This window comes from Drosophila ficusphila, unplaced genomic scaffold, assembly GCF_018152265.1.
Source record: "Drosophila ficusphila isolate 14025-0441.05 unplaced genomic scaffold, ASM1815226v1 contig_128, whole genome shotgun sequence".
Classification (NCBI taxonomy): domain Eukaryota; kingdom Metazoa; phylum Arthropoda; class Insecta; order Diptera; family Drosophilidae; genus Drosophila; species Drosophila ficusphila.
The window spans coordinates 1,270,212-1,282,576 of record NW_025064017.1 but is presented as its reverse complement, the minus strand read 5'-3'; the positions used below and the strand labels follow the sequence as shown (position 1 = coordinate 1,282,576).

General features: G+C 42.1%; 1 protein-coding gene across 2 annotated transcripts in view; it reads right to left on the bottom strand.

Moving 5' to 3' along the window:
• LOC108100543 (dnaJ homolog subfamily C member 16) overlaps positions 1-12,365 on the bottom strand; it is a 451,288-nt gene that overhangs the window by 157,491 nt on the left and 281,432 nt on the right. For both annotated transcript variants that reach the window (XM_043209499.1, XM_043209500.1), the window contains exons 8-9: positions 7,331-7,573; positions 7,050-7,275 (exon numbers count right to left, since the gene is read on the bottom strand). In XM_043209499.1, coding sequence (XP_043065434.1) covers positions 7,050-7,275; positions 7,331-7,573 — 469 coding nt within the window. The remainder of the gene's footprint in view (positions 1-7,049; positions 7,276-7,330; positions 7,574-12,365) is intronic.

Below are 12,365 nucleotides of genomic sequence, written 5' to 3'. Positions count from 1 at the left end.
AGTATTTAATACTAAAGTTAATGTAATGTAAGGCACTGGATACTAAGTCCTTCGGCCTGATATAAAAATATTTAATAGTATTATATTATTTTACAGTCGGAGTTGTATTTTACTAAAGAATTCGTGTAATTTTTGTATATTAGGTTTTGTAGGGGATAAAAGGAGGGATGTTCCAAAAATTGAGTTACGCGTTTTCCCTACTACCGGGCAAGAGTCAAGCAAGTGATCTATGGAAAGGTTACCACCGCAGAACCGGCATGCCGTCGGCAACAATAACTTTCGTTTTGCTAAGGGGTCGATAAATCTATTGCCAAAAGTTATCGTCAATGCTGCCATACTTGTAGTGGAACAAAACAACCACTTAAAAATACTTATAAAATGAAAACGAAGAAAAAAATATTTGTAAAGAAAAGTTAAATAAGCTTTTTATAAATAAACTAGAGGTCCTGCATCCGCTTCGCTGGTCAACACAATTTAACAACTAAAAGTCAATGTTGCAACATTTTTCAAATATAAGGAAGTATAGAAAGATGGTGATTTAACACTGGAAGTTTGACTTTTCCACTTGCGCAGCACAATCCAGCCGTTTCTCTTTAAAACTTTAACGCACTGCAATATCGGTATATAGTCGCCAGGGACGGACGCAGGGGGTGTCCGGGGGTCCGGACCCACCCCCCCCCCACAAAAAAAAATCTAAGACTTTTCCAAATTCCCTTACAGCACACGGTCTTTCAACCATATAAAATAAAAAATTTTTTGATGGACCCCCCCAAACAAAAAAATTTTTTGATCGGACCCCCCCAAAATTTTTTTCTGCGTCCGCCCCTGATAGTCGCCATTGGTCCAATATCTAAATTTTCATTATCACTGTAGTTCGCAGTGGTCATGTGCTCATTTGTCTCTCTTCGCTTAAGTTTTGTGAATATACTTGTTGCTGGCTTGGATGTCTGCGGCCAATGTTTGCACGTCGTCCTCTAAGCATTTTGGACTTAGGACAGAGTGGTGAATTTATCCTCAAATGCACGATCCACATAATTTTCACAGTTCAACTTAAATTGAATAAAAATTCTTTTTTTCACAATTTCACAGTGAACACAAAAATTGAGTTAAAATGCTATGGGAGCGTGTTTGTCAGCAACTCACTTTATATGCGACAATATTGCAATTTTCGTACGGATCCCTAATTTTTTCAAAATAAATTATAGCCTATTTAACTCCACGATAATGTAGCTTTCTATCGGTAAAAGAATTTTTTAAATCGGACCAGTAGTTCCGGAGCCTATTCGCTGCAAACAAACAAACAAACAAACAATTTTTACCTCTTTATAATATTTTTACCTCTTTATAATATTAGTATAGATATGATTAATTTAGTTTTTTAAATGGCAAAAGTGCCTTTTTCACGTAGTTTACTTTTAATTAAAAAACAAGTCAGCTGTTTGAACAGTGAGAAAAACTATGAAAAAACAAGAAAGGAAGCTAGCTTCGGCAAGCCGAAGCTTATATACCCTTGCAGTCATCAAATATTTCGAACAGAATACACAAAGGCTAAACAACATCGAAGCAACGACGACTTTTCTATTAATTTTTCATATTTTTGACTAATGTTCATATGGCAGCTATATGATATAGTCGTCCGATTTTTTCTGATGAGAAATAACGATCTTATCATTTTATTTCCGTTAATTCTATATAGATTTTTCGATCTTTCCTATGGCAGCTATATGATATAGTTGTCCGATTTGTATGAAATTTTTTTTATCAACCAATGTTAGTTAAAAAATTTGATACTCGAAAAATCATAGTCGTGTGATGAAAAACAATGACGTTATCAATTAATTTCCATTAATTCTATATATATTTTTTGATCTCTCCTATGGCAACTATATGATAGAGTTATCCGATTTCGATAAAATTTAACCCGAAATTCAATAGTAGCTAGAAAACGCCATGTGGAAGAAATCAAGTCGATCTAATCAAAAACAACGGCGTTAGAATTTTGTATTTCAATCTCTTGTATTGGAGCTATCCTATATAGTCGCCCGATCCGGCCCGTTCCGACTTATATACTGCGTGCAATAACCACACACCTTTTGGGAAAGTTTCAGCAAGATAGCTTTAAAACTGAGAGACTAGTTTGGGCAGAAACGGACAGGAGGACAGACGGACAGACAGACAGACGGACAGACGGACAGACGGACAGACGTACAGACGTATTTCGATTCAGATGGTGATGCTGATCAAGAATATATATACTTTATGGGGTCTAAGGTGTCTTCTTCACTGCGTTGCAAACTTCTGGCCAAAATTATAATACCCTTTGCTCTGCAAGGGTATGAACCATTCCGATAACGAAACTATGACAAAAAGTTTGTGAAAACCGGAGCACCTAAAACGAAAACGTACGTTTTCGCCCAAAATCGAAAACGAAAAAAAAAGTGAAAACCGGAGCCGGCCTGAATATCTAACTCAGACAGATACACAACAAATGACCACATCCACAGAGAGCTAAGCACACAGACGATCCCAGAGATTTGCACCAGAATCTAAGCCTAAGAGACATTCCCAGAAGAGACTAAAGGGAAAACCCCACAGCACTAGGGCACCAATAATTTATACCAATACAATGATGTTGCTAATAAACTAAACCCACATGTTGTATTCAAGAAAAATTACTTATTTTTCTACTGAATAGATTGTAAAGCATAAAGGCAAAGGGGGCATTTTGCCCCCGGGCCTCGCGTTTATGGGGGCCCCGCGATAAAATACAAGGATTGACAATCTCCCAAAATTGAAGGCCCCCGCAGTTTTTTGCACCGGGCCCCAGACTACTTCTGTGCGCCCCTGCCTTTATGTATTTTGTTCGACATATTTATTTAATGACTGCAAGGGTATATAAGCTTCGGCTTGCCGAAGCTAGCTTCCTTTCTTGTTATTTCAATTTTCTTCCGAATTCGCCGGACGCTTACGCACACCACTATGAATTTTGCTTTTTAAATTTTTGGCACGGTTGAGCCCCCATGCAAGATAGATATGTGGATAAATGTTTACAAAAGGGTTGAGACAACAATTTATCAACTGATTGGCGCGACTTGACTACGGGTTTCCAACTTTACGACCGACTTTTTGTACATTCTCTACTGATGGGCTATCGCTGAAGACTGTTTAAAGAAGGCTCAATAAATTTTAGAAGGTCAGTCCACCCAACTGTAATGGAATTCAGTTCAAAATCTGCCAGCCATTCATCGATGTTGGGGGAACCGCTTCCAGTAAATGCAGAAAGGGAATCTTCAATGTCTCTTAGTGTAAGCTCTGCAACGGAAAATCGTGTGATCTCTTCAACATTCATATTATTCTTACTGAAATCTAACTCTTACAACACTATTTCGACTATTAATATTTTTTGAATACTTTTCTCTTAAAACTAAAGAACAATTTAAATGTGAATAATATATAGTTAAAGTTGCAATAAAGTAAGTTATATAGAAATTTAAATAAATGCCACAAGTCGTCAGAGTTTATACTTGCGCACTGCTTCTTTCCGGTCGTCTTTGTTGATGCACCCCTGGATGCCTTGACTGCTTGGGTTGTCGTTGCATTTTGTCTCGCAGCCGTTGCGCGCCTCCTGTTGAACTGCTTGCCACCTCTTGCCTCGATGTTGATGTCGTCACTGCTCTCGTAGAGCACCTCTTCTTGAACTTCGTCGCTTCGTCTCTCTGGTCGTCTTCCTCTTCAGATCTTCTTCAGCTCCTCCACGATAGCTTTCACCTCCTCAAACTGTCACTGTAGCCAATTTTTGTCGCCCTTAGCGACGACGGATTATTGACGTCACCGCTTTCTTTTCTCGTCACCGTTTAAACTTCTTTGCGTGTGTAGCTGCAAAATTTGACAATATTTCGCCATACTTGATGGCGGTTGCGAAATATGAAAATTCTTTTCTCCTCTTAGCTTTTTATCCTTCTCTCTGCTTCTGATCCTCGTTCCTCTTCTCTATTCTTCGTTTTTGGCGCGCAGAATTTCAAGATATTTCGCAATGCTTAATAGAATGGCGAAACATGAAAATTCTTTTTTCCTCTTAACTTTTCTCCTTCTGTTCAGTTTCTGATCCTCGTTCCTCTTCTCTCTTCTTCGTTTTTGGTGCGCAGAATTTCGCAGTATTTCGCAATGGTTTATGGTGGTTGAGAAACACTAAAATTCTTTTTTCCTCTTAACTTTTCTCCTTCTGCTCAGTTTCTGATCCTCGTTCCTCTTCTCCCTTCTTCGTTTTTGGTACGCAGAATTTCGCAGTATTTCGCAATGCTTGATGGCGGTTGCGAAACACGAAAATTCTTCTTTCTTCCTTTTGCTCAGATTCTTACTTGATCATCTTTCCTCTTCTCTCGACTTTTCTCTGGATTTTTCTGGATTTCTCGGCTTTTCTCTGCTTCTTTCTGCTTTGTAGTTGGTACGTGACGCGACGTCTGTAGAATTTCACAATATTTCGCCATACTTGATGGAGTTGCGAAACAAGAAAATTCTCCTTTTCTTCTTTTGCTCTGCTGCATTAAAACCCTTCTCTCCGTAACTTCTTGCTTTTTCTTTTGGATTTTTATTTTACTGCGTCAACGGTGGATCACGTTAATAAACAAAGAGAGGCTTGAAGAGCGGCTCCTAACTCCCTACACCTATGTGCACCTAATTAGGTACTGGCGTTCTGCTCCGAACATGCAGCTTTCATAGTTTTTCCACTTTGTTTTACAAATTTCTTTTCTTAGAGAACACACGACCTTCCTCCTTTCAAGTTATTCTCTACTCTTTTCAACTTCTTATATTTCTCTGTCTTGACGCTCCCTTCTGTTAAACCTAATGCTAAAGAATCAGATGTTCTGTTGAATAAAGATTTCTGGAATCGCTCCTGAGAGATGGCAATCCTACATGTATATCAAAATTGGAAAAAAATTATAACATCGTTGCTTTTAATCCCACGAGCATGATTCCCAAAATTTGGAGATTAAAAATAACCGTTGAATCGAGAAAAAAATTTCATTAAAATCCGACATCATTATCATATAGGTGCCATAGGAATAATCGAATAATCTATATACAAATAACGGAAATAAAATTATAATGTCGTTGTTTTTTATCAGACGAGCATAATTTTTGGAATACAGAGTTTTTTAACGACTCTTGAATTACGAATTAAATTGCATCAAAATCGGACGAAATTTATCTGCCATATGAACAATAGTCGGAAATATGGAAAATTAATATAAAAATCGTCATAGCTCCAATGTTGTTTAGCATTTATGTATTTTGTTCAACATCTTTGATGTCTGCAAGGGTATATAAGCTTCCTTTCTTGTTTAGTTTTTTTTTATCCGCGAGGATATTACATGTTTCCTACCGACTTCGCCAATTAGGTTTAGTTCATTACCATTCGATTTTCAATTTTATTCTTTTAACTACAGCTTCTAGCTGTGACTAGCAACTTAGCAGCAAAGTTTAACTTTGATTAGATAACTTTGATTGGTCAAATCTAATCTAATCTAAAATGGTTTCTAGACTGCATCTTTTGTTTAATTAATTTAAATTATTCATAGCTTTTTTGCTTACGAAAGGGTTTTCAAGCTGGACACTTTGTTTAGATTATTGTTTACGTCTGAAGCGTATACAATAAGAGTGGAGCCGGTTGAAGTAGTGGAAAAGAAATTTGCCTAAGGGGTTTAATTAATTTAAATAACTAAAATAGTACACCGTTGATTTATGTTATTAACAAAACGGGTTTCTCGGGATTTGCATATTTATGTATTTGTTTTTTTGCATGTATTTGTTTATACGTAAATTGCTCAGGAAAACATCTCGCCAATTATAATCAACCTATTCAACCAAGTTTTTCTAGCTGTTCATTAAGAAAGGACATGAAGCTCTCACACGAAACAAACATTATCGTTCGATGCTCGGCAACTGAACATCAGCTGCTGAGCAAATCGAACCGAGTGGAAGCTGTTGATGTTAACTACAAAATAACTGGCAAACATTCATACTTATTTATGCATAGGATTCTCCAATAGGGACGCTACAAAAGTAGAACGATTGGGACAGAAAATTAAAGCATTTTTTCCTCTTTTGACTTATCTTTTTAGAATGGTTTGCCATTTTATCATCACGGTCCAACGATTCGAAATTATTATAATTTACTCTCGAAATTCAAGGTTAGTGGTCTCAACTTTTAGAACAGTGTGTCCAATTTATGGCAGTCATAATCTATCTGCTTCCACAAAAACTAGGAATTTGATTGATCTCCCAAGCCAATAAATAACAATAACAAAACATTTTATGCAATCTTAAATTACGAATTGAATTGTACTATTAGTAGTAGTTAGGGTAGTTAGCTGTAATTTAAAAACAAAAGCTGTGCGAGAAAAATTGTTACCATATTTAAAAAATACACGTTATTTTGAGATAGAAACACAAAAAAAATAAAAGGAAACAAACGATTTTATTTTTTTGTTGACCAGTGTAATGAATTAATATTTTTTGGGACCGCTGTGCTCCTCATATAAAATTAAATTAAAGTCTGAGATGTTTTTAGCTCGCTTATTGGTAAAATTGTTGTACTGCTTCGACAAATGAAACAACCGCGGGGAGCGTGTTATTTAATCAAATGGGGACTACTTTGAAGAATGCCACTCGCCCGATGACGAAGACTAACGCTGGCGCTGACAAATAATTGCAGGTCGGATACTTTTCGAAAAAACCTCGTATATTTTGGAAACTTTTTGCAGTACCTTTCATATCCTTATACTTTATATAAATCAGAATATTTTTTTGAAAGCATCTATCTCAAAGGTTGGAGAGGGCACTGCGTGCAATAACTACACAACTTTTGGGAAAGTTTCAGCAAGATAGCTTTAAAACTGACAGACTAGTTTACATAGAAACAGACAGGAGGACACATATACAAAATATTTTTTATATTTTGATGTGCCATATAAAAACTTAACAGTATTAGAGGACTACTAGTTGGCGCAAGTTTGGTAAGGTGGTATAAATTCATGTAGAGTACATACCTTGACTGTTATTAAGATGGCCTTGTGCCTTAAGATTTTTCTCTTCGGTCCTCACATAGTACATTAATATATACCCAACAGCAAACATAAACACAATAGTCCCTAGAAGAGAAAAAACTGCTAGAAGGTGCTCGTCTTCCATGTTGTCTGACAGATAATCAACTAAGTACATGAATCGGGAAATCCATCTAGGTAAAATTCCCTGAGAGTGTTCATTAAATAATTTCTGCAAAACAATGATCAATCAATTAATAATCTTTAAGAGAGTTAAAATAAAGCACCTGCACAAAGGCTTCATGGCTTAAAGCTTCTGAAGACTTTAAAAGCCTTTTAAGTGTACACGAAATCTCAATTTTAGTTGAATTAATGAGGGTTTCAACAGTAACATTGGTAAAGAGTTGAATTCCAGGGACCCATTCATACTTTATATGTTTATCATCTCGTCTCCAAATTATGACAATTGGCAGAAGATTTTTCCCAAACGTTCCATTGGAAACTGCTTGAATGAAATCTGGTTGATTTTCCTGAAAATACACAATTAATACGTAATGAAAATTTAATTCTTAATTTAATACTAATTAATACTAATACATACTATGATTTTCAAAATATCGTGTAGTTTAAAAATCACTCTTGTGTAAAAACAAGAAAGGAAGTTAAATTCGGAGAGTTGATGCTTATACACGTATACGATTCCAAAGCTAGCTTCGGCTTGCCGAATACCCTTGCAGTCATCAAATATGTCGAACAAAATACATAAAGGCTAAACAACATCGAAGGTATGTCGATTTTTCTATTAAGTTTCTATATTTTCAACGATTTTTCATATGGAAGCTATACGATAGTTCTTACGAAATTTAATTCGAAGTTTCGAGAGTCGTTAAAAAACTATTGTCGGGTCATCCAGCCGCAGCAGAGAATTTGGTTCTCTTAGGTATCTTATCTGCATAATTACCATCGCTGTCTCTCTATTTTTCTATTCGCTATCTCGTTGCTTGTTGGCTTCTACTTTGGGTCTGAAATTGTATGATCCATTTCGCAATTCTAACTCTTCTTTTCGATCCCGCGGACCATTTTGTCAATCTCTTGTAAGGAGTTGTAAAACTCCTTACAATTTTGAGTGCAGGGGAGCTGCATGGCAACAGCGGGATTCGCTGTGTGCGGTGGGAAAAAGGAAATAACGGCTCTCTGGACTTTGAACTCAATGCTGCGGTGAGTCTGTAGGCCTTGGACCCAATAACGGTGAGTCTGCTGACTTCGGACCCGCGCAAAGAGGAGAGACCGTGAACTAACGGTACAGTTCTGGACTTTGTACCCGTTATAACGGTGAAGTTCTGAACTTTGTACCCGTATAACGGTGAAGTTCGCGGATTTTGGACCAGCACAAAGAGGAGAACTAACGGGAATTGTCCTCCACTTTGGACCCGATCACGGCACTTGTCCTGCACTTTGGACCCGATCACGCCACCGAGGAAGGGAAATTGCGGGACCAGGATGGCGTATAAAAGGAGGACGCGCGCACACTTCTGGACAGTCAAGTGAAAGTCGTGCAAGTGACCGTATCAACGCGAATAAAGCCCAAGTGAACAACAAGTGCCAGGATATCCGGAATCAAGATCGCCGAGTCGAGAAGCCCAACGACGGTCACGTCTACATAAGCTGAGACTGCCAAGCTGAGATCCCAAGGGTACAAGGTAAGCTGTAGGGTGCGTCTACGAGTCTCGAAAACGACGATATTGGTGGAGTCCGAGTAAGTGGATGTTGTGCGAAAGGTACCAAGCGTCGGTTCGCATGAGAGATTGAGAACCTGCTGAGGGCCAGCCGACGAGAATCCGAGGGAGTTGTGCGAAAGGTGCCCGGAGTCGGTCCACACGAGAGTGAGGACCTGCCGAGGCCCAGCCCGACGAAGTCCCGACCGACTTCAGGGTGGAGCGTAAAGTGTTGACTGCAGCAACACTGCTTAGCCCTCCAGTAAGGTTTTCTGCTTAACATCCGCCAAGTTGTGAGGGACTTATAGCGAACCTAATACACGACCGGTGCCCGAAAGACTCGGCAAGGCAGAGGATGCACGACAGGCGTGCCGCCGTAGAAGTCGACGTGGGAGCCACTACCGGCGTCAACGAGGGCGTTATATTCATCAGCGAGCGGAGCCAGAAGTCGAATATTTTATTGTAAATCTAGATGCAATAAACCCAGCACACATATTCCAAAATCTAACCTAACTTCTGCGTTCTTCTTTAGTTTCGGGGTCACGCAACAATAAATTTGGTAGGACGAACACATAAACTCAACTGAGCTAGCCGCACGTTTATGTAGCGAGCGAAGATATAAAAAGCGGCGCCTAAGCGTGATTCTCGGATCGAAGAAAACCAGAAAACATATTTAGAATGGGGAAGTCGTGGTTATATAACCTGAAAAAGGACGATTTCCCAGCAATCGAAATGGCCCTAGGCATCGAGCTAGAGGGCCTTGTAGAGGACATGAGGCGGACACTGGCCGAATTTATCGACCATTCCGGGCATGATCCTGATGCGCTGGCAATTCTGGCGGCCCTGGAAAGGGATTACGCCAAGTACCCGTCGGTCGGCCTGAAAGTCACCGGAGCCGAAGGCCTGGTGCGCAGCCTGGACGTGAGCAGCATGCAGAACGCAGGCAGAAGCAGCAGCCGCGACCGACGGGAGAGCAGCAGGGAGGGGAAAAGCGACAACCGCGAACAATGTGCGGAGAATGGCATACCCGGACAGGATTATGCCAAGATAGCAAAGTAAGTCAGGGAGTGGAGTTTCCGTTACGACGGGAATGAGAAGCCCCTGGAGTTTCTCGAACAAGTGGAGTGGTCGGCCATGACATACGGGTTAGACATCAACCAAATTCCGAGGGCGATGCCGGAACTCCTTTAGGGCAAAGCGCTCAAATGGTTCATCGCCAACAACAGGTTCTGGGAGACCTGGGGCGGATTTAGCCAGAGCTTCCAGGAGTTCTTCTTGCCCAGGGGATTTATGAACAAACTCGCAGATCAGGTCAGACAGAGGAAGCAGAACTACGGCGAAAGCTTCAAGGACTACATGGTAGACATGCAGACATTGATGCGACCCCTGGGCTTGAACAAGGACGAGATCTTGGAGCGGATTAAAGAAAACAGCACCCCGACACTACGGCTGTTTATCCGCTCCTACAGGTGCCAGTACCTGGATACCCTGATGGCATTAGCGGACGAATTTGGGAGCGGTTCGAGCAAGAAAACATCCCAAAAGCCCGATACCTTGCGCCGTCCATGAGGAGAGAACCAGCAGCCACGTGCAGGCGCTGTCAAGAGGAGCCAGACGAGCGTAACGCACGGCCGGGATATGTAAATAATCCATCCCAGGCATGCCGGAGATGTGGAAGCCAAGACTACTGGGCGAAAGAATGCCGCAACAGAAGAATCGCATTCTGTTGGAGATGCGGGAAAATAGGCATCACGAACGGCGAATGCTGCGCACGAGCGGGAAACGCCAAGCGACCTCAGCCACCGAGGGGCGGCCAAGGATCGCAAGGTGCTGCCTCTCGAAACTAATGGGCGACCTGAAGGCGGAAGAGATGCAGCTGTCCGCCGCCGCCGAAAAGTGAAGGCCACGGTGGACACTGGCGCCACGGCAAGCTTTATAAGCGAAGAGTTGGCGGACAGGCTGCAGGCCGCCGGTAAAGTCGTACCAACGAGAAGGCAGGTGTGCATGGCAGACGGAAGATGCGGGAGCATCCAATCACAGCTGGAGATAGTGGTTGGTCTCGGGACGAGAAAGGTGTTGATGCAGTTATTAATCCTCCCAAGAGTAATAGACGCCCTAGTATTGGGCTGGGATTTCCTCACAAAAATAGGAGCGGAGGTAAAATGCGCAGGACTCGAAGTGGCGATACCAGCAAGGAAGCGCAGACTAGGAATGCTAGAAGAAAGACTGTCGGTGGCAGTGGTAAAAACACCAGAACAGTTTTCGGAAGAGGACATCGCCAAATTCCTAAAGGAGGAAGCGGAACATCAAACATAGCCGTCCACAAGATCACGATGAAGGACGACCAGCCAGTGAAGCCGCGGTACTACCCAGAAAACACCAAAATGCAGGGGGAAATAAACGAAAAGGTAGACGAGCTGCTGGAAAAAGGATGCATCGAGCCGTCAAGAAGCCCGTACAGCTCTCCAATCGTCATGGTAAAGAAGAAGACGGGAAAATGGAGGCTGTGCGTAGATTTCCGACAAATCAACGCAAAGTCGGTAAAGGATGCGTACCCGATGCCTATGATCAACTACATCCTGGATCAATTAAGGGAGGCACGATACATCAGCAGCCTGGACTTAAAGGATGGATACTGGCAAATACCGCTGGAAGAGAAGAGCAGGCAGTATACCGCGGTCACCGTCCCAGGAAAGGGACTGTTCCAATGGAAGGTGATGCCATTCGGGCTGCACTCAGCGTCGGCAACATTCCAAAGGGCGCTCGATCAGGTCATAGGGCCTGAGATGATGCCGCACGCCTTTGCGTACCAGAACGATATTATCGTCATCGGACGGACGCTGAAGGAGCATACAAGAAACCTGAGGGAAGTGTTCCGAAGACTGCGGGCAGCGAACCTGAAGGTGAATGTGGAGAAGTGCAAGTTCTTCAGGAAGGAGCTACAGTACTTGGGACATCGCATCACGGACCAAGGAATTGGAACTGATCCGGAGAAGGTAGCGGCGATAGCGTTGCTGGAACCGCCAGCCAACGTTAAGGAGCTGAGGCAATACCTGGGAGTGGCATCATGGTACCGACGCTTTGTACCCGACTTCGCCACACTAGTCCAGCCACTAAATGCCCTACTCCGGAAGAAGGTGAAATGGGAGTGGACCGACGACCACCAGAAGGCATTCGAGGCGGTCAAGGCCAGGCTGGTCGCAGACCCAATCCTGGCGTGCCCAGACTTCACGAAGACGTTCGTCTTGCAGACAGACGCCAGCGACTACGGGCTTGGCGCCATACTCACGCAGCATTCAGATCAAGGCGAGAGAGTAATTTCATATTCAAGTCACTCCCTAAATGGAGCGGAAAGAAATTACTCCGCAACTGAAAAGGAATGCTTGGCGATTGTATGGGCCATAAGAAAATCGCGACCGTACCTGGAAGGATATCATTTCAAAGTCATCACGGATCATATGGCACTGAAGTGGCTCAACAGTATCGAGAGCCCGTCAGGAAGGATTGCGAGATGGGCGCTGGAACTCCAGCAGTGCCTCCCACACACACGTAAATTGGAGCGCGAGCGCCAGGAGCGCGAGAAGCGGGTCAGTGGAGGGTACATAGG